At 41.4% G+C, this 23,770-nt stretch overlaps 1 protein-coding gene across 1 annotated transcript; it reads right to left on the reverse strand.

Moving 5' to 3' along the window:
* Nucleotides 1-8,011: 8,011 nt before the first annotated feature.
* LOC129863400 (lipase member H-like) lies at nt 8,012-23,770 on the reverse strand. Its single transcript, XM_055935366.1, has 11 exons — nt 23,666-23,770; nt 21,231-21,294; nt 20,583-20,953; nt 20,366-20,474; nt 20,114-20,215; nt 19,925-20,014; nt 19,611-19,778; nt 19,169-19,258; nt 18,752-18,860; nt 17,957-18,130; nt 8,012-8,762 (listed from the first exon to the last, which is right to left on the reverse strand). Exons 2-11 carry the CDS (start codon nt 21,286-21,288, stop codon nt 8,678-8,680), a joined length of 1,356 nt encoding a protein of 451 aa, XP_055791341.1. The 5' UTR covers nt 21,289-21,294; nt 23,666-23,770; the 3' UTR covers nt 8,012-8,677.

Consider the following 23,770-nt stretch of genomic DNA (forward strand, 5'->3'; position numbering starts at 1 on the left):
CTTGTGTGGAATTGTCTGTTGTGGAGTAGGATACACAATAGAATTGTATCTATTGGATGTGTTTTCATAAGGACTGGGGAGATCTACTTAGCATTTCACATTGCGTGTCACCAATTTCATGATGTGAAATAGATGCTTTATTACTAGTTCCCTTTACTCCAATAGAAGCTTAAAAGAAAAAGCTGTGATCAGAATATAGCTGGGAAATTCAATAGACTGATTCTCATTTATGAATACAATGATGTAGCTGCTTTATGTAAATCAAGTCTTGTTGAAAATCATACAGTTGAATATCATACAGTATGAAAGTATCTTCACATCAGATCTCTTTCAGAGCCTAGTGTTTAGAGTGTTGGGCCAGTAACCGAAAGGTTGCTGGATCGAGTCCCCGAGCTGACAAGGTAAAAATCTGTCGTTCTGCACCTGAACAAGGCAGTTAACCTACTGTTCCCCGGTATGCTGTTATTGTAAATAAGAATTTGTTCTTAACTGACTTGCCTAGTTTAAGGTAAAAAAAACTGGCTGCATGTCTAAATGCAGCTAAGGCAAAACCTTGACAGATGTTAAAGACAAATGTACAGAGAAAGAATCAAATAGAAAAATGTGTGAAAGAAGGAAATGCGCTGAAGTGAGAGGTGGAGACAACTGTTCTCTGGGGCGTGTCGTAAATACATTCCTTGGGGATCACCATTCTGATGAGCCGTTGGCGCTGTAGTGTAGGCTAGCCATGTCCTTTCCTGTGATTGGTTGTACAATGTCACCATAAAAGGAGAGGACTGCAGGGGACCTTGCTCCTGGCCTTTTCCACTCATCCATCTGTTTTTATGGACAGAAAAGAGCAGAAGCTCTCGGCTATCCGATCAGGCCCATTGTCTATGTTGGACCGGTTGCATCCCAGAAGTGTCAAAGGTTGACAGCTGAAGGAAGCTCGTGGGAATAACGGGTGTAGACATATAGAAAAGTAAGAATTTAAATAAAGGAGACAAAGGTACAAATACATTTCTTTACAGATTTGCTACAAAGGTAACATTAGGTAGCAGGAGGGCTACAAGACCACCACCCACTTTTACTCTACAAGAGTTGCCCTTATGAAAAAAGATTGCTTTCAGAGTGCAGTATAACTGCAGAATGCTGAAAATACTCTGTCCAAAATATATGTATTTTTTTTACTGCAGTAATTTTGTAGTGTAACTGCAGTTATAGTGCAGTATTACTGTGCCACATTTTACTGCAGTGACTACTTTTACTGCGGTTTAAAACTGCAAGTTTTTTGTAAGGGTGGAGTTAGTTCCACTTGGAGTGAGAATGGTATAACAAAGGACAGGTTATGGTTAAATATCATTAATTAATATTCTACTCATTTTGGTAGACAGAGTCACATATCATCTCTGTGCATAATATACAAAAACTAATGATAAACTGGTTGCGCTTCATATTCCAATTCAACATCCAATCCAGCTTCCTCTTGACTTTTTCCATTCAAATTCAAACTCAAATTATGGAACTGACTTGGTATTTTCATGGCATGCTGTATAGATCTCAGCACCCTGCTCTCCCCTCGGGAGATATTAGATAAATGTGTGTGTTCGATGCCCTGTAGTCTGTCCCTTTAAGTACTCCCAAGTCTGTGTCCCTGCAAAGTAGTTGTATCAGACCACCTCTCATCACACTAGCACAATTCACAATGGAACCAGGAGTGAATGGTGTAGAGTTACCATCAATGGAGCTGTATTGCGATAGGAACACTGGCCAAACAAGGTGAGTGTGTACAGCAGAACTCCTAACAACACCAGCTAAGATTGCTGTCTTGTCACTCAATCGGTGTCTATTTTCTTGGCTGTAACATGGTAACTGCTGACGCTTGGCATTTCTTCTAATGTGCACAGCACTCTGTTCATAGTGTCTGTAATTATGTTATATTTCAAACAACAGTTGAACCTAGTTTATTTTCTTGATAAAGAATGATTCATTAATTATCCTCTTGGCTGTTGATATCTGATAAGTTTGACGCTTTTCAGAATAGGCTTGAACACGCGTCTATGTTCTGATTGACTGATGTGCTTAGTTGGAGAAATCCCAAAGACTATCTACTGACTTTACTCACTCCACTCTGTCATAATTTTTAGATAAACATTCTAAGCTTCTGGAGCTCTTTTCTCACTTTCATTTTGACGCTCGACATCACGTTGGCATTCTTCTGTATCACAATGGGCAACTATAGCTCTGGCCTTACAGTGGGTAAGACATGTCATCATTCTCAAATCCTTTCTTATGTTCCATTTAACTCACCTATGATGCTATAGATGTACCGAACTGTCATCAATGGCAAAACAATTTAGTACTGCCTGACACTCTGTTTTTGACAGCCTGTTGTTTTGCTACACCATTAATTATGCCTTCAAATCAAGTCAACAATTTGTCTAATGCGTCTGTTGGTTTGTTTTATTTCTCCAAGACAGTGAAGATTTTGAGTCACACAGTGTTTCAGTCACACTGAACCAATTGGCAGCACGTGTGGCGGATGAAAGATTTCAGTCACAGATTTTTTCACTGGCATGTACACTGCTCAAAAAAATAAAGGGAACACTTAAACAACACAATGTAACTCCAAGTCAATCACAAGCAACACTGATTGACAACAAATTTCACATGCTGTTGTGTAAATGGAATAGACAACAGGTGGATATTATAGGCAATTAGCAAGACACCCCCAATAAAGGAGTGGTTCTGCAGGTGGTGACCACAGACCACTTCACAGTTCCTATGCTTCCTGGCTGATGTTTTGGTCACTTATGAATGCTGGCGGTGCTTTCACTCTAGTGGTAGCATGAGACGGAGTCTACAACCCACACAAGTGGCTCAGGTAGTGCAGCTCATCCAGGATGGCACATCAATGCGAGCTGTGGCAAGAAGGTCTGCTGTGTCTGTCAGCGTAGTGTCCAGAGCATGGAGGCGCTACCAGGAGACAGGCCAGTACATCAGGAGACGTGGAGGAGGCCGTAGGAGGGCAACAACCCAGCAGCAGGACCACTACCTCCGCCTTTGTGCAAGAAGGAGCAGAAGGAGCACTGCCAGAGCCCTGCAAAATGACCTCCAGCAGGCCACAAATGTGCATGTGTCTGCTCAAACGGTCAGAAACAGACTCCATGAGGGTGGTATGAGGGCCCGACGTCCACAGGTGGGGGTTGTGCTTACAGCCCAACACCGTGCAGGACGTTTGGCATTTGCCAGAGAACACCAAGATTGGCAAATTCGCCACTGGCGCCCTGTGCTCTTCACAGATGAAAGCAGGTTCACACTGAGCACATGTGACAGACGTGACAGTCTGGAGACGCCGTGGAGAACGTTCTGCTGCCTGCAACATCCTCCAGCATGACCGGTTTGGCGGTGGGTCAGTCATGGTGTGGGGTGGCATTTCTTTGGGGGGCCGCACAGCCCTCCATGTGCTCGCCAGAGGTAGCCTGACTGCCATTAGGTACCGAGATGAGATCCTCAGACCCCTTGTGAGACCATATGCTGGTGCGGTTGGCCCTGGGTTCCTCCTAATGCAAGACAATGCTAGACCTCATGTGGCTGGAGTGTGTCAGCAGTTCCTGCAAGAGGAAGGCATTGATGCTATGGACTGGCCCGCCCGTTCCCCAGACCTGAATCCAATTGAGCACATCAGGGACATCATGTCTCGCTCCATCCACCAACGCCACGTTGCACCACAGACTGTCCAGGAGTTGGCGGATGCTTTAGTCCAGGTCTAGGAGGAGATCCCTCAGGAGACAAAAAAAAAGAAGAAAACTGCAAACTGAATAGGAGACCAAACAAGCAGCAAACAAAGAAGAAAGGCTTTTGAAAAAGTAACAATTTTTTCATAAAATTATATCGTTTTCTTAGCTAGCTAAGTTGTTTACCTGTTGCTAGGCAGTTGCTAGGGACATTCCTGGAAGAAGCTAGCTAGCTAACAAGGAGTGTCTAGTTGGCAGAAGAGAAGAAGGGACAAAGAAGGGACAAAGTGGGACAAAATACGGACAGAAGAAAAGGGAAAGGGGGGAAAAGGGACATTAAGGTGAAGCAGTCCTCTAAAGACACAAAAGACAATAATACAAGAAACAACACTTCTATTGCCTCTCCCTCTACGATACGCACTTCCGGGTTGGAGCGAGTAGTTGCATTCCGCTTTGCTCCACAGGTAGTATAACATTTCATTTCATTACAGTACAACAGTTTGATTTGTTTGATCTTAGCTGGCTACATAGCCGTCTTTGTATCCAAGATAATTGTGTAGTCTAGAGTAATTGTCGAGGTTACCTAGCCAGTTAGAGGTTACCTAGCCAGCTACACTTTCAAACAAAGTCTTTAAGGAATACCTAGGATAGGATAAAGTAATCCTTCTAACCCCCCCCCCCCCCCCCCCCTTAAAAGAGTTAGATGCACTATTGTAAAGTGGTTGTTCCACTGGATATCATAAGGTGAATGCACCAATTTGTAAGTCGCTCTGGATAAGAGCGTCTGCTAAATGACTTAAATGTAATGTAATGAGACCATCCGCCACCTCATCAGGAGCATGCCCAGGCGTTGTAGGGAGGTCATACAGGCACGTGGAGGCCACACACACTACTGAGCCTCATTTTGACTTGTTTTAAGGACATTACATCAAAGTTGGATCAGCCTGTAGTGTGGTTTATTACTTTAATTTTGAGTGTGACTCCAAATCCAGACCTCCATGGGTTGATACATTTGATTTCCATTGATAATTTTTGTGTGATTTTGTTGTCAGCACATTCAACTATGTAAAGAAAAAAGTATTTAATAAGAATATTTCATTCATTCAGATCTAGGATGTGTTATTTTAGTGTTCCCTTTATTTTTTTGAGCAGTGTATATTTGTACACTGATGTCTATGGCTATCTGGTTATTATTGTGGGGTAGTGCAGCATGCTAGAGGGTTGTTTATTGTTTCTGAGGAAACTTTTCAACTACTCACTGTGTTCTGTTTGTGTCCCATTTGTCTTTGAGTTAAATTTACCTAATTTGAGCTGGCAAGATGGCAGACAACACAAACGTATATTTGATGTGTGTTAAATTGAAGTATTACATATACTATAGTCATTAAGGACTACAGATCAAACGACCACAATATTACCATAACTACATGTACATGTAACAGGATATATGTCAATCAAAATAACAAAATCATTCTTCTATCAATCCTCATGTTTCTCTGTCTGTGTTTGCTTGTGTCCTCTCAGGCTCCTCAGTCTAACCTTGACTTACAGGAAGACGTACAGGTAGCCCCTACACAGGTGGGTGAGACGCAAGAGAATGAGAAAGAGGACCTGGACCTCTCCTCTGTCATATCACTCATCAGCAGCCTGGCAGCACCTACAAATACCCCAGTGTTACCTGTAATTCAATGTTCACCTTACTATGCATGCTGCCCAATGTCAATGTGGTCTATAGAGTTGCTTTTTCAATCAATATTGTTCCATCAAAACATTTACACCCAAAAGGATCTTCAGCATGCCTCTTGAATTTGTTTGACCAGTTGTGCTGTTGTGATGTGTCGTTGGACAGGTGGTTGAAAAGAAGCCTCACCGGACTTCAAGGCCCACAATGCTCTCCTCCTCATTATCCACTGGTGCCAGTGCTCCACACCCCTTCTCCACACTCATCCCTGGGGCTCTCTCAGCTATCCTGCGTGCTACCCTGCCCCCTCACCTTACCTCTGACCCCAAGCCCAGGAGAGAGCCAGGTGCCCAGGGCCAACTGACCCTCGAGCAGCTGCGGACAGAGCTCCGGGACCTAAGGGATGAGGGATAAGGGATAGGGTCGAACTGATGAAGAGCCAGCACAAGTAAGTATTTTTTTTTATCTGTGTGTGCAACCACAGTAATGTCTTCTATTGTTACAGTATCTCTGTTTGTGCAACTACAGTAATGTATTGTATTGCGTTTTCTGAGTGTGCCACTGATTTAGGATTTCTCTTTATGTGTTAGCAAAGAGAGTCAACTGCTGAAGAATGAGCTGGATGAGGAGAAAAGGATTCGATTGTCATTACTGTAACGGTATTCGTCGTCTGAAGAAGAGGAATCATCAGACCAAAGCGCAGCGTGGTAAGTGTTCATGCTTGTTTTATTAAAACTGAACACTATAACACAAATAAACAAGAGAATAATCGAAAGTCCTGTAAGGTAAAAACACTAAGCAGAAATTAACTACCCACAAAAACCATGTGGGAAAAAGCTACCTAAGTATGGTTCCCAATCAGAGACAACGATAGACAGCTGTCCCTGATTGAGAACCATACACGGCCAAAACAAAGAAATAGAAAAAAGAACATAGAATGCCCACCCAAATCACACCCTGACCAAACCAAAATAGAGACATAAAAAGCTCTCTACGGTCAGGGCGTGACAATTACAGGTACTGTAGGTCTGTCGGTAGACGTCTGCATATGATCCAAGTACTGAATACATCACTCTATCAGATATGTACCTAACAGAGATCAGGGGTGTACCTCCACATTGTATTAGTGAACAATTTTATGACATTAACTTTTCCTGACTTACAGGCCCAATGCAGTTTTTTTTAATATCAATATTAAATAATTTCCGGGTAACAATATAGTACCTTACTGTAATAGTTTTCCATTAAATGTACAAAAATAGCAATAATTTAGCTAGGACTGTCTGGGAGTGGTCTGAGTGGGGAGGGGGGAATCTGAAAGCTAGCTCTTGGCAGAGTGGTTTGTAACTATCTTTGTTATTAGTTTATTAACCAATTTACCACCTGGTGATGTCACCAGGTAAGTTGAAACTCCCGCCCAGGAAAACCTGCTGATTTGAAGGTCCTGTGTAGATTGTATTTTCAACCAGGGAATAACACTAATCAGCTGTTGTGCAATATGATACAAAACACAGACAAAACTGAATTTTGACTGTACTTGGCTTTTAAGACAAATTTCTGTTTATTACAAGTCAGATTGATTTCTTATCATGGTACAGTGCTAGCTTGCTCTTGTGTCCACTTGATGTTACCTCTGGGTCTCATGTCTGTGTGTTGTCTTGTGTCCCAGATGGACGTGGCACAGATGAAGAAACACAAGTCTAAATAAGCAGGCAGGCTCAAACAGCATGACATCACCAACAATGCCAGAACAAGTGGTAATCTGTCTCTTAGAATCTTCTCTCAAAATTAAGTATCAATGAAATCCAGACTGAGGAATTTGCTGTATAGTATCAATCATTTATGAAACAACAGAAAAACTATAGTGAATATTTTTTTAAAATAATTAATAATGAACAATCTTTGTTGTCTATTTGAGAAAAGTTGATGTAACGTATGTAACAAAAAAAAACGAATGAGCATCTTGTACAAAAACATTTTATATTTGCTTATTATGTGACATTTTTTATAAAATAAAAACAAGCATGTACTTTAAACCAAGTCAAGTGGTTTAAAGTACATTTTCAATTGTATTGAGGTCATTCCACCAATTTGGTGTAACTTGGTCAAATTTCTTTTTGATTTCACCTAACTTTAAGTGCCAAATTAAGTAACAGGGTTGATCATAACAGGATGGGGCTTTACAATGAGGGTGGAAACTTGGAGAAATGTTGGGGTCAAGTCAGTTAAAATCTTCCAAGAAGTCACAGAGGGAGCACAGAGGGACATGTCAAAATGCTTAATTCTGGCACTTTAGCAAGTCTTTATATATATAAAAAATCTGTATTGAATTCTCCACGTGATGTTTAAAAAATATATGTATTTAACCCCTTATTTTTGGCACTAAACAGTCTAAGCCCTGACTAAGTGGGGTGGGTGGGGGGTGGGTTCTACTAAGCTATATGGAATCATTTTAAGGTCATACTAAGGATCATTTAGATATTAGATTTAGAATTGTAAAAAATATTTAAAACAATTATTTGATGAACATTTTACTTGGCCTTACTGCTATTAGCCCATACAAATGCATTGAATAACCAATCCACTACACGGGGAAAAACAGACAGGCCCCCCCGCCCCCCCATAAAAATCTAAAGGAAGTTCGTTCTTAAATGTCTGTCGTATATCTGAGAGATATAAGAAAGAGCAGGGAACATGTATTTAACCCTTATGTTTGGCACTAAACTGGTACCGGGGGACCTTCAGACAAGTCTTGTGAGGTCCTAGAGCAAAACAACTGATATTTACTGACAGACGAGTCCCAAGACACTTGTGGGGGTCGTAGAGCAAAACGGAGAACACAATCGTGTTCGAGAGAGTCATCTTTCCGCAGAGGGGTTAAGATATCAAAGGGATACAAAATGCACTCTTTGTGTAATGACCCATTGACGTGGCTCTCATTCCACATTTTTTCAAATGTATTTACATTAATAAAATATGTATGTAGTAGTGGTTTCCCAGAGATATTATACCACACAGTGGTCTCAGTGATACAGACACAATCATCATAGTACTTTTTAAGAATTAATAAATGAATACAATATATCATTCATTAAAATCATCACACTTGCACGCATTTACAATGCTCTGGACTCATACTAGACTTAAGCCACTGAATACAAGGACCAGAGGGTGAGTAGCATGTAGGCTACCTAGGTCAACCGCCTCACTCCATTTACCCAGAGAGCCATCAAATGGCCACTGATGACTCTCTACATCATACTGTGTATCTGTTATTGTCTCAAAAGTTGGACTCCTTACAGGGGATGGATCTGAAGGTCACCTCTCTGTTGTCCTCCAGGAGAACGTCATAGCGGCAGAGAGGCCTGTGTGTGAGAGAGGGTGACATGGATGATTTAGTAAAAGGTACGAGAAGTAAGATGAGAGGTGAAAATGTTATGCAAAATGCAGAGAGGAAACAGTGTTTTCACATATTCTTAAAGCTACTATATCTCTCCTCTCGCGAATCGGTACTTAACCCGGACCTGCCTATCTCACAGCAGTCAGTTATTCCTTGTCCCTGATACCAAGAGGCCTGTAAAAAGGCTTCTTTGCCTTGACAACCTACTGGTCACAGCTTGGGTCTGGACTAAGCCTCGGTGCCAAGGGCCTTACCGAATAGCGAGCGATCCTACCTCACCCTCTTGTGAGCAGGGCTTCTACCGTAAACATTAAGTACCAACCTCTCCTTGCCTGGCTAGGACTAGATTGAGATACTATACAGACTCCTACTAATGCCTTACTTTTGACAGCTGGGTGTGGAACCATTTCTAGAAACCAGGACTCTTAACGCCTCCGGCCAGAACTGTCAATAGGCTAACTGAAATGTTTTGTTGTTTTAAGAGGGTCTTTGAGATTCTTACTTTAATTGAAAGCGCTATACAAATTAAATCTTATTATTAATATTATTTATTATTATTATAAAATCCTCAATCAACTAACTAGAACAAAAGTCCTGAGTAAAACAACATGCACTTGTCTGACTCTTTAATTTAATGGAAACAGGTTTGGAAATAATAAAACTAGTTAATTAAAAGTTTCACAACAGGTTTAAGAAGTCCATGTGGTTACATTTATTCACATATACATGACAAATGCAGTATTTATTTGACAATACATAATGCTTTTGGCGCCTTTAACTACATCCCTTTAGGCATTTTTTTATTGTGTTGACTGTGTTTCTGAATGTTTAATACACTACATGACCAAAAGTATGTGTACTCTTACTTGTCGACATCTCATTCCAAAATCATGGGCATTAATATGGAGTTGTATTTACTATGGATCCCCTGCCAAGGCAGCAGCTACTCTTCCTGGTGTCCAGCAAAATTAAGGCAGTTCATACTATTTTAAAAACATAATACATTCACAGATTTCACAACATACTGTGTGCCCTCAGGCCCCTACTCCACCACTACCACATATCTACAGTACAAAATCCATATGTTTGTATAGTGCGCGTGGTATCGTGTGTGTGTGTGTGTGTGTGCGTGCGTGTGTCTGTGCCTATGTTTGTGCTGCATCATAGTCTCTGCTGTTCCATAAGGTGTATTTTAATCTGTTTTTTTAATCTAATTTTACTGCTTGCATCAGTTACTTGATGTGGAATAGAGTTCCATGGGTCTATGTAGTACTGTGCGCCTCCCATAGTCTGTTCGGGACTTGGGGACTGTGAAGAGACCTCTTGTGGCATGTCTTGTGGTGTATTCAACATGTCAATACCTCTCATAAAAACAAGTAGTGATGAAGTCAATCTCTCTGTACATCCAAGGGCCAGCCGTGCTTCCCTGTTTTGAACCAATTGCAACGTTCCTGTCCTTTTTTGTGGCACCTGACCACACGACTGAACAGTAGTCCAGGTGTGACAAAACCAGGGCCTGTAGGACCTGCGTTGTTGATAGTGCTGTTACGAAGGTAGAGCAGCGCTTTATTATTGATTTACTTCTCCCCATCTTAGCTACTGTTGTATCAATATGTTTTGACCTTTTGCTACTATAACAGCCTCCACTCTTCTGGCAAGGCTTTCGACTAGATGATGGAACATTGTTGCGGGGACTTGCTTTGATTCAGCCACAATAGCATTAGTGAGGTCGGGCACTGATGTTGTGCGATTAGGCCTGGCTCGCAGTCGGCATTCCAATTTCTCCCAAAGGTGTATGATGGGGTTGAGGTCAGGGCCCTTTCCAGGCCAGTCAAGTTCTTCCACACCGATCTGGATAAACCATTTCTGTATGGAGGTTGCTTTGTCCACAGGTGCATTGTCACAATGAAACAGGAAGGGGCCTTCCCCAAACTGTTGCCACAATGTTGGAAGCACAGAATCGTCTAGAATGGCATTGTATGCTAAAGCGTAAAGAGCCTAGCCCGAACCATTAAAAAAAGCCCCAGACTATTATTCCTCCACCACCAAACTTTACAGTTGGCACTATGCATTAGGGCAGGTAGTGTTCTCCTGGCATCCGCCAAACCCAGATCCGTCCGTCGGATTGCCAGATGGTGAAGCGTGATTCATCCCTCCAGAGAACGCATTTCCACTGCTCCAGAGTCCAATGGCGGCGAGCTTTACACCACTCCAGCCGACGCTCAGCATTGCTCATGGTGATCTTAGGCTTGTGTACGGCTGCTCGGCCATGGAAACCCATTTCATGAAGCTTCCCGACGAACAGTTCATGTGCTTACATTGCTTTCAGAGGCAGATTGGAACTCTGTACTAAGTGTTGCAACCGAGGACAGATTATTTTTTACGTGCTTCGGCACTCAGTGATCCCGTTCTGTGAGCTTGTGTGGCCTACCACTTTGCGGCTGAGCCGTTGTTGCTGCTAGACGTTTCCATTTCACAATAACAGCACTTACAGTTGACCAGGGCAGTTCTAGCAGGGCAGAAAAGGTGGCATCCTATGATGGTCCCACGTTGAAACCCACTGAGCTCTTCAGTACGGGCCATTCTACTATCAATGTTTGTCTATGGAGATTGCATGGATGTGTGCTGAATTTAATACAGCTGTCAGCAACGGGTGTGGCTGAATCCACTAATTTGAAGGAGTGTCCACATATATATATATAATAGTGCATTTTCCTAGAATAATTACGGACCATAGCCCTTTGTCCTTTATGTTTAAGCTCAAACGCAAAAACATAGCAATTTAACACAATGTTTCTCAACACAGAAAGACATGTTTTTGGAAAAACATTTATACAATGAAGTATGCCCAACTATTGTCTGGGAATCTGTTAAAGCAAGAGACTGCATCATGTCTTACTCTTAACATGAGAAAAAGAAGACCCATATAGAATAATAGAACAGAAAATCCATGACTTAGAAAGAAAACACAATTTGGATAGAAAAGTTGAAACCATTCAACAGTTGGAACACTTTGAAGCTTGAATATAACACAATAAGCACCCGATCTGCAGAGATTGCTGCCATCAAATCCAATAAGTTAAGAAAGAGGAACGTCCCATCTACTGTATAACATTCAAACCAAAGATGGTAGTTTAACAATGGATCCTTCTAAAATGAACTCGGTCTTAAAAAATTCTATCACAAACTGTATCAATCTGAAAAACAAAAGTTCAAAGGAGGATATAGTCAATTTCCTTACGGCCGTTTTACCAATTATAAGTGCACCAGAGAAAATGTATATGAATAGAAACATTACCCCATGTGAACTATTGGAGGCCATCAATAATCTACAAATTGGGAAATTTCCTGGTAATGATGAATTCCCAGTGGAGTTTTATATACATTTTTGTCCCAAATTATTAAAGCCAATGTTACTTACGCTCACAGTAGCACTAGAAAAAAAATGAACTTCCCCAGTCACTATGTTTGGCTACAATCCTGCTACTTAAAAATAAAGAAATGCAGAGCCTTCCGCCCAGTATCAATTTCGAATGTGGATTACAAAATCATTGCTAAAGTATTGGCTTTTCGCAAAGAAAATCATTTTTAGTTGATTCACTCAGATCAAATAGGGTTTTCAGACAATCGCTGCAGTTTTTTCAATATAATTACATTTACATTTTAGTCATTTAGCAGATGCTCTTATCTAGGGCGACTTACACTTACAGTAGTGAGTGCACACATTTTCGTACTTTATAATTCGTACTTTATAATCCATCATTCCATATGGTGTAATGTGCATATTTGGTGGCTGTCTTAAAAATGTTTGGTTTTGGTCCGGTTTTTATTTAATGGATTGAACTATTGTACAAATTTCCCCAAAGTGTCTATACAAACAAATGGACAGATGTCTAAATCATTTAAGTTATCAAGAGGGACAAGACAGGGATGACCTTTGTATAGTTATTTATTTTCTCTAGCCACAGAACCCCTAGCATCAATAATTAGAAATCATGGCTCAATCTGGGGCATAGAGATTGGTGGAGGTCAACATGTGATATCATCATATGGAGATTACATTTTACTTTATTTATCTGAACTAGAACATTCTCTGCCATTTCTTTTACTACTGTTGGACACCTATGGTGGTGTATCAGGATTCAAAGTGAATTGGGAGAAAACTGAAATAATATATATTTCTACTTCTCAAGCTTAGAAAGTACATTTAAGGGGAAATGGAAAAACACACATATGCAATACCTGGATGTACTTATACCAAGCAATCTGGAGGAGGCATATAAAATCAATTACTCTCCTTTAATAGATAGGTTTGAATCTGATGTCCAGCGATGGAGATCTCTCCCTATTTCTGTTTGGCAGGGTCAACATAATCAAAATGAATATATTACGAAGGTTGATGTATTTTTTCCAGGCCTTGCCAGTTTCAATTCCATCCAACCTTTTAAATAGAATAAATGGCCTGCTCTCCAACTTTATTTGGAATGGAAAACCTCAAGAGTCAAATTGACTGTTTTAAGCTTACCCTATAAAGCTGGAGGTCTTGGACTACCTCACACGCACAACTGCGTTCTAAGGACAGCAGACTATCCTTGTGCATGGAGCAGTATCGAAGCCACAAATGTAATACTGTATGATCTAAAATATACTTACTACTTCGGGTCCATGGCGTTGAAGAAAAAAACAGACAATCCAACAATCAATAAGACTGTTGAACAATTAGGCTAATTGACATCATTTGAGACAAGTGGAGGTGTACCTGTGGATGTATTTCAAGGCCTACCTTCAAACTCAGTGCCTCTTTGCTCGACATCATGGGAAAATCAAAAGAAATCAGCCAAGACCTCAGAAAAAAAATTGTAGACCTCCACAAGTCTGGTTCACCCTTGGGAGCAATTTCCAAACGCCTGAAGGTACCACGTTCATCTGTACAAACAATAGTAAGCAAGTATAAACACCATGGGACCATGCAGCCGTTATACCGCTCAGGAAGGAGACGCGTTCTGTCTCCTAGAGATGAACGTACTTTGGTGCGAAAAGTGAAAATCAATCCCAGAACTACAGCAAAGGACCTTGCGATGATGCTGGAGGAAACATGTACAAAAGTATCTATATCCACAGTAAAACGAGTCTATATCGACAAAACCTGAAAGGCCGCTCAGCAAGGAAGAAGCACTGCTCCAAAACCGCCATAAAAAAGCAGACTATGGTTTGCAACTGCTCATGGGGACAAAGATCGTACTTTTTGGAGAAATGTCCTCTGGTCTGATGAAACAAAAATAGAACTGTTTGGCCATAATGACCGTTGTTATGTTTGGAGGAAAAAGGGGGAGGCTTGCAAGCTGAAGAACACCATCCCAACCGTGAAGCACGGGGTTGGCAGCATCATGTTGTGGTGGTGCTTTCCTGCAGGAGAGACTGGTGCACTTCACAAAATAGATGGCATCATAAAGAAGGAAAATTATGTGGATATAATGAAGCAACATCTCATGACATCAGTCAGGAAGTTAAAGCTTGGTCGCAAATGGGTCTTCCAATGACCCCAAGCATACTTACAAAGTTGTGGAAAAATGGCTTAAGGACAACAAAGTCAAGGTATTGGAGTGGCCATCACAAAGCCCTGACCTCATTCCTATATAAAATTTGTGGGCAGAACTGAAAAAGCGTGTGCGAGCAAGGAGGCCTACAAACCTGACTCATTTACACCATCTCTGTCAGGAGGAATGGGTCAAAATTCACCCAACTTATTGTGGGAAGCTTGTGGAAGGCTACCCAAACGTTTGACCCAAGTTAAGCAATTTAAAGGCAATGCTACCAAATACTAATTGATGGTTGTGTGTAAACTTCTGACCCACTGGGAATGTGATGAAAGAAATAGAAGCTGAAATAAATCTTTCTCTCTACTATTATTCTGACATTTCACAATCTTATAATTAAGTGGGGAATTTTTACTAGGATTAAATGTCTGGAATTGTGAAAAACTGAGTTTGGCTAAGATGTATGTAAACCTCCGACTTGAACTGTATGCATAGTCACTTTACCCCTACCTACTTGTACCAATTACCTAGACTAACCTGTACCCCCGCACATTGACTCGGTACCGGTACTCCTGGTATATAGCCCCATTATTTTATTGTTACTTTTTATAATTTTTTACTTTGTTTATTTGGTAAATATTTTCTTAACTCTTTCTTGAACTGCATTGTTGGTTAAGGGCTTGTAAGTAAGATTTTCATGGTAAGGTCTACAACTGTTGTATTCGGCGCGTGTGACAAATAAAGTTTGATTTGATTCTCAATACCATTAGTATTTGGGAAAATGTACATGAATTCATGAAGTCGATAAAACCAATATAGCCAGGTACCACTATTTGGAATAACCCCACCTTACATCCAGTGTTTAATGACAACACCTTTAAGTTCTGGTTCCAAAGTGGCATCGTGAATTTTTTAAATCTCTACTGCCATTCAGTCAATATCAAAAAAGAGTTGTATTATTCAGTTCAATTTCTTTAAGTTCTTATAACTCTGAAATCTTATTTAATCACTTCAACAGAATCTGGATAAACCTAAGGCATCTAGCACAGAAAAAATACTGAAAGAAGCTGCTACAACAAATAAGTTGATTGAAGTTATATTAAGGGTTTATTAAAACGCTACCTGATGGTTCAGAACATATAAGGGAAAAATGGGAAACAGATCTAAAGAAAGAAATTGAGGAGAACCATTGGTCACAGATATGTGAAAATGTTCATACCTGCCCTACAACCTAAAACATAAACTAATGCAATTTAAGATAAGCTATAGGACTTACTTCACTCCTGCCAGAAAGCATGTAATGCACCAAGAAATGTCACATCTCTGTTAGAGATTCAAAAAGCACAAAGGAAATCTATTACATATATTGTGACAAACTGACACCATTTTGAGATAATGTATGTCAGGGATCATAAACTAGATTCAGCCACAGGCCAATTTTTTTTCTTGAGCAGATGGTCTGGGGGCTGGAACATAATTACAAATAATTTGTAGACTGCAAATTGACTGCAACAGTTATAATATAATTTGATTAAAACAATCATTTCAAACCTTGCGTACATTTGTATACGATCACATGCTTTCTATTATGCATCGGAATACTTGGCCACAGATGAACAAAATTAAAATAAATTGGAGCTTATTTCCTCGTGTTTTTACAATCTTTTATGTCCAACAATTTAAAAAAAGATAGATTTATTTATACAGTATATACAGTACCAGTCAAAAGTTTGGACACACCTACTCATTCCAGAGTTTCTTTATTTTCACTATTTTCTACATTGTAGAATAATACTGAAGACATCAAAACTATGAAATAACGCATGGAATCATGTAACCAAAAAAGTGCTAAACAAATCAAAATATATTTCATATTTGAGATTCTTCAAAGTACCCACCATTTGCCTTGATGACAGCTTTGCAGAGTCTTGGCCATGAGAAACAAGATTCTCTGATCTGATGAAATCAAGATTGAACTCTTTGGCCTGAATGCTAAGCAACACTTCTGGAGGAAACCTGGCACCATCCCTACAGTGAAGCAAGGTGGTGGTAGCATCATGCTGATATTTTTTCAGTGGCAGGGTCTAGTCGGGATCGAGGCAAAGATGAACAGATCAAAATACAGAGAGATCCTTAATGAAAACTTGCTCCAGAGCACTCAAGACCTCAGCCTGGGGTGAAGGTTCACCTTCCAACAGGACATCAACCCTAAGCACACAGCCAAGACAACGCAGGAGTGGCTTCGGGACTAGTCTCTGGATGTCTTTGAGTGGCCCAGCCAGAGCCCGGACTTGAACCTGATCGAACATCTCTGGAGAGACCTGAAAATAGCTGTGCAGCAATGCTCCCAATCAAACCTGGCAGAGCTTGAGAGGATCTACTGAGAAGAATGGGAGAAACTCCCCATATACAGGTGTGCCAAGCTTGTAGCGTCATACCCAAGAAGGCTCGATGCTGTAATCGCTGCCAAAGGTGCTTTAACAAAGTACTGAGTCTGATACTTTTTGCTAATAAATTAGCAAACATTTCTAAAACCCTGTTTTTGATTTGTCAGTATGTGGTATTGTGTGTAGATTGATGAGGGGGGGAAAACAATTTAATCAATTTTATAATAAGGCTGTAACGTAACAAAATGTGGAAAAAGTCAAGGGCTCCGAATACCTTCCGAAGGCACTGTATGGAGACTGTTTAGTTAGATACCTTTTTTTTTTTTTTTTTTTTTAACATGTATTTTTCTTATCTCTCAGATATAGGATAGACACTTCAGAACAAACTTCCTTAACATTTTTGAGGTGGGACTATCTGTTGTTCCATGTAGTGAATCTGTTATTCAATGCATTTGTATGGGCTAACAGGGCTTAGACTGTTAAGTGAGAAATAAGGAGTTAAATACATGAACCAAAAAAAAACATGTTTCCTGATCTTTCTGGTATCGCTCAGATATAGGACAGACAAGACTTCTCTTAACCCTAACAGCTAGGGCTAGCTAATGTTAGCGTTAGCCACTTAGCTAACGTTAGCCACAACAAATTGGAATTCGTAACATGTCATATGTTTAGCAAATTCGTAACATATTGTACGTTGTGCAAATTTGTAACTTATCATACTAAATGGATTAATAAATACCATACGAAACAGCACTGTACGTACAGCACCATTCTCAGAAAGTCCTCAACAGTACAGAACTCCAAATGGACCAATTTTGGATGGGTGCACTTACTGTATACAATGATTTATGTGTGTCTCTAAGTGTGCATATGCTATCTCCCTGGGTATAAAACCTTGCTCCTTTTTTAACATACGCTGCTTTTCAAATGGAACATATAACATTTCTATAGTATACCTCAAACTGCAGATACACAGGATGTCATTATCTAAGTATAATTTCCTGTTGCAACAACAGACTTTTAATCTTCTCTCAACCCCAAAAGATCCCTTGCATTGGCAGTATTCACATTTTACTTCACACAAGGTTTATTTAACATTTCCAATTTTATAATAATAATTGCTATCAACCTTTTCCAACAACACGAAAGGGAAAAGTAAAAGAAAAGGTGCCACGTAGAAAATAGGTGACACGTGATAGAAGCTTTAGAGGAAAGAGGATGTGACGAACACTGACCTGTCTTTGCGCTCCAAGTGTGTGAGACGGATGCGGAGCACCCGTAGTTTGTACTTAGGTTTAAATGCATTCACCCTGGAGAATTTGATTGAGATCTTGTGGACTTTCTGAAGGTCTTTTTCAAACTGGGCCAGTAATCGGGTCTCTGAGTACTTCTTAAAACTGGATGCTTTACTGAAGAAGGAGAGCATATGAGATGTTTATTTTTTTATTTTTTTTTTTTTTATTTTTTATCCCATTTTCTCCCCAATTTTCGTGGTATCCAATCGCTAGTAATTACTACCTTGTCTCATCGCTACAACTCCCGTACGGGCTCGGGAGAGACGAAGGTCGAAAGCCATGCGTCCTCCGAAGCACAACCCAACCAGCCGTACTGCTTCTTAACACAGCGCGCCTCCAACCCGGAAGCCAGCCGCACCAATGTGTCGGAGGAAACACCGTGTACCTGGCCCCCTTGGTTGGCGCGCACTGCGCCCGGCCCGCCACAGGAGTCGCTGGAGCGCGATGAGACAAGGATATCCCTACCGGCCAAACCCTCCCTACCCCGGACGACGCTATGCCAATTGTGCGTCGCCCCACGGATCTCCCGGTCGCGGCCGGCTGCGACAGAGCCTGGGCGCGAACCCAGAGACTCTGGTGGCGCAGTTAGCACTGCGATGCAGTGCCCTAGACCACTGCGCCACCCGGGAGGCTGAGCATATGAGATGTTAATGAGATTCCCCAGAGTGTCTATCTATACTGTATGTACAGTATGTGTTGTTTTGGTAATGATACAGTGAGTAAATAGTTACTTACTGGTTTATTGTTGCCTCTGTCACCTCACTACCATTGTGTAGTTTTATGGTGATGTAGCCCCAGCGAGTATCACGGTTCCATGTTACAATGTCCACCCAATAGTTTGTCTCTGAGAGAGAGAGGTAAAAAAGTACATACATTAATTTGATTTCCTCTGACCAATGACCTAGTTACAGATCTCTGTATGTTTCCATTCATTGAATAGGCACAGCAACATATTTTAACAACTTTGACAGAGCTCTTGTTAGTCTTGCTATACTGTACGTTTTGCCTGATCATTTAAAATAAGCCAGGCATGCAAAGCTAGACCAGGAAGACCATCCCAGAAAAATGACTGGCCATTATGTACAACAGTATTCCCGGCAAATCTCTCTTTAGAGGTCAAATGTGTGTGCAAGCTGATGATTTTCCTCTTACTGCAGTATGGTGTCTGTTTATTGGTGGTGAAGAAAGCCTTGGTTTGCCGCCGAGGCACCAGAGACTCCTTCCACTCTATGATGTCATAACCTGAAACAACAGATAAAACAGCCATGTTATGTCTACATGAAGGGACACTGCATTCCAAAACAGATTGCGTTTCACATTGAAGAACTATGGTTGCTATTGGACAGGCATCTCTGAAAAAGATCTGATGTGAAAAGATCTAATGTGATTGGTCAAAATAGCAACTAGTGTGATTTTTTTTAAATCAGAATTGGGCTGCATGTGTAAGTGCAGCCTATGTGTGATTCAGTAATGTACATTCGCTTAATTAAGGCCTTGATTTTGGCAAGTAGGTAAACTATCACATCTTTACGTGATTAAAAAAAGCTTTTAATGAGATGAAACTCATGAATCTAAGGGGAGTTAGAGGGCCCACCAAATACAGGGCATCCGGCAGGTTTGAATTGATCACAGTCCATGCAAAGTCCGTCCAGGAAGTCAGTGTAGGAGGTGCAGGGGAAGGCCCTGATGTTACAGGTCCGGTTCAGGGAACCCAGATAGAGGAGCACTGATCTCTGGTGGTCACACTTAAAATAGCTGGACCCTGGGAGAGTAGGAAGGGGAGAACTGAGGATGGATTTAGAGGACATCGTGATGGATTTACCATTACAGGAATAAACTATGTGATACACATGTTGAATTCATATCTTATGTATCATTCGAAGGACGGTCTCTTACTAAGCGACTTACCTGATAAGATGGTCAGTGGACAGCCAGGCTGGTCGGCTCCACCGTTAGCATAGAAATCAATGTGGCCCAAAGGCTTCCTGAAACCAAATGCTGGTAACGCACAATGAACACGTGACAGAACAGGAAACACATCACATGACTACATGATTCCCATTGTATTAAACCAAACAGGCAAGCAGAGGCACATACCGTCCATGTCTGTGTGCACAACGTCCACAAACTGTGCATCTGTAGGGTCCAGACGATCCTCAGGGGGTTTCCCGTTGAACTGAGGCCCCGCTGGATCTACAGCTGATCAGGTCAATATCAGATCAGTACAGATGTAGGATCTTCATTTTATCACTCTTTGCAAACTTGTAGTGTATTCGAGGTTTAAAAAGGCTTCTAAAGTTTGTATCCATAATAAAAACGACAAAGAAGAAACAGAAAATCTATTCTAACCTGTGATCCTCCCAATTTTGCCATTGAACTTGGCTCCAACAAAGCCTGTGATGTGAGCTCCTAGACTGAGCCCAATCATATGGATGGAACTAAGAGAGGCACCATTCTCCTGACACAGACAAAACAGGCAAAAGAGATACTACACTGTTAGTACAAAGTAATACATTTGGCCCTCATCAAATATGTTCGGTATTCAGACTAAGCACCCATTCTTAACCTGCATGTTTCGGATGAAGGCAGTGAGGTTGTCCGCTGTATCTCGTGAGTAGGTCACAACTTTCAGGTAGTTGATATTGGCAGCTCCGTGGTTCCAGTCTACCACCAGGACATTCATGTCTCCGCGGGCCAACAGCTGCTCTATGATGTTATTCAACCAGTTGGGCGGAGCGCCCGTAGGACGGTAGCCATGAACGACAAAAGTGGTGGGCTTGGTGAGGTTGAACTGGGGCTGGGCTGACAGGTTATGGTGGGACAGCTCCTGACCACAGGTCAGATTAGCTCTGGTGTATAGCAACAGCTTCACATACAGACTGGTTCCAATGATAGCGTGATAAAGGTCCAGATAAGTGAACACATCACATTCATGGGCTAGAGACAGGGTTAGTCAAGGGGAAAGAGAGAGAGTCAGAAAGAAGAAATCACCGTCATTGCTGATTGGGAAGTAACATAAGCAGCCTTACCTTTAAGTGACTGTTAACACAGCCTGTTTATGTGATGATTTAAAGTTTCCAAATGGTCGGCCAATAGCTGGGGGGGTATTATTTGATGTCCCCACCCTATGTGTAGCACAGTTAAAGTGCACTTAATCAAGTGTGTATGTATGTGTGTGTGTGTGCATGCGTGTGTGTGTGTAAGGTCACCATACCTCTATATATTTCAACAGATCCCAGCAGCAGTGCCAGGAACCACCAAAAGATCATCATTCAGTTCTGCAATGGTTACAAAATGCCATAAAACAGGGTGAATCCCTTTCTCCAACTATTGTAAAGTAACACTATTTGATTGTACATTAACATGGTGAGACCAGTTGACTGAGCTGGATAGCTCTGTCCCTCTCGCTTACATTGTGTGATTATGGTGAATTTGTGTACTACTGGGCATGCCGTGGTGCTGCATTTGCTTCACCGCATCAATAATGGCATGTGTAAGCTTGTAGAGTAGGCAAAAGAGGGAAGATTTCAAAAAGCGTAAATTCTCTAAAGCTAGTGAGCTATTTTTGATTGCAATTGAGAAGTATCCCCCAATTGTCACTGGAGAGTCACTCTGTCATCAGAACAGCTCATGGACATAGGTTGATACTGAAGCAGCACTCTGGTCATGTAAATGTAATGACAGATCAGCACTAGGTAATTTACTAGGTAGTTTTCTAATCCTGATTCTGCAGTGTGTGATCCCATGTGTGTGGCTTTCTTCATTGTTACAATAAAATTAATGAGGAGCTAGGAAGACATTCTTCCTGACTGATCCTGCATTCAACTCGAATAGTGATAGGCATTACTGATGGGCATTGATATGGCAAGTATCAGGTGCATTTTTTCTAACAGATGTCAATATCACATTGGTTTGAATGAATAACATTGTGTGGACTGTGTGGGTGTAACAGTATAACTTTAAACCGTCCCCTCGCCCCGACACGGGCGCGAACCAGGGACCCTCTGCACACATCGACAACAGTCGCCCACGAAGCACGGTCGTTACCCATCGCTCCACAAAAGCCGCGGCCCTTGCAGAGCAAGGGGCAACACTATATCTAGGTTTCAGAGCAAGTGACGTAACTGATTGAAACGCTACTAGCGCGTACCCGCTAACTAGCTAGCCATTTCACATCCGTTACACTCACCCCCCTTTCAACCTCCTCCTTTTCCGCAGCAACCAGTGATCCGGGTCACGGCACCAATGTAACAGTATAACTTTAAACCGTCCCCTCGCCCCGACACGGGCGCGAACCAGGGACCCTCTGCACACATCGACAACAGTCGCCCACGAAGCACGGTCGTTACCCATCGCTCCACAAAAGCCGCGGCCCTTGCAGAGCAAGGGGCAACACTATATCTAGGTTTCAGAGCAAGTGACGTAACTGATTGAAACGCTACTAGCGCGTACCCGCTAACTAGCTAGCCATTTCACATCCGTTACATGGGCTTCACTTCAAAGGCTTGTGAAATTCAGACAACTGCTTGCTGATTGCCCATTGGGTCAGGTATGAATGTTCTGGGGTCCTAACCTTCCCAGTCAGTTTGAATACAATGGGAAGGCATCAGCAGGCAGTTAAGTATGCTAAACTGAGAGCTGGTGAGAGGGTTTGTGATGGCCGGAACAGTCATGTATGCTCTTTTACATAAAAGTGTAAGTTAACAGCAAGGATAAAACAATATCTTGATATGCCTTGCTCAAACAATAATGATATCATATTGCATTATTGATATTGGTGCTCACCACTAAGACAGCACGGACACCTTCTTAATTAGTATTACAGATATAAGCACATTATCATTGCATTCTTTGGAACTCAAGTGACAGTAACTTCCAAAGTTGCCTCACCCTCCCGCCTATAGTTTCACTTCCTGTTTGTATGACAAAGGGATCCAATCTTTGTCTTAGTACAGTTTTTAATAAAAACATATTCCTAGGAAACGTGTAAGCCTATAGCATGCATAAAAGTAAGTGTGTGTATGTGTGTGAGAGAGAATGAGAGAGAGATAATAAAAAAGGAATTTGGTAAAAGGAAAGAAATGGTTTCAGACCACCATAACCTAATGCAGTAATAACACCGTTGATCTCCCCTGTGACAACGACACTGCTTGGCCATCAGTGTGAAACCTTGTGGTTAATCCTTCTGGTTGTGTTCAAAACTTCTTGGATGTGGTCATGTACTGAGCTGGATTGTCGTCAAAACACAAAGCTAATAATCCACACAACCGGGAGCCGGTTAGATGACTGAATGTAATGTAAATGTTGAATGGCTTCAGTGCAGGTAGATTGTAGGTTTTAATATTCAGTAATTAGAAGGGGGAAAAAAGTTAAAAGTAATCCACACAATCAGAAGAACAACGCCTGTACATGTTGCTCACAGACAACGTGTTTTATTTATATTATTAGACGTCACATGTTTACAGTAACAAAAACCCTGCCGTAATGCCATTCTCCATAGTGTACATGCTGTAGTCTGCTCTGCCAACAATCTACTCTATTATAGAATAATAATACTGCTGAAGAAGGTTTAAAACCTGATTCAGGGAGAAATATAGGGAGTATGAGAGAGATAAGCAGAGAGGAATTGAGACATTGTGGAAGTCTTACCTTGTTGTTACCTTGGGAGCACTGGTTCCCTGGGCTCAGTGTGTCAAGAGATCCAGAGCCCTCTATTCATGTCTGCGTGTCTGTGTTCACTAGAGAAAGTAAGAG

The sequence above is a fragment of the Salvelinus fontinalis genome, chromosome 10 (assembly GCF_029448725.1).
Source record: "Salvelinus fontinalis isolate EN_2023a chromosome 10, ASM2944872v1, whole genome shotgun sequence".
NCBI lineage: Eukaryota > Metazoa > Chordata > Actinopteri > Salmoniformes > Salmonidae > Salvelinus > Salvelinus fontinalis.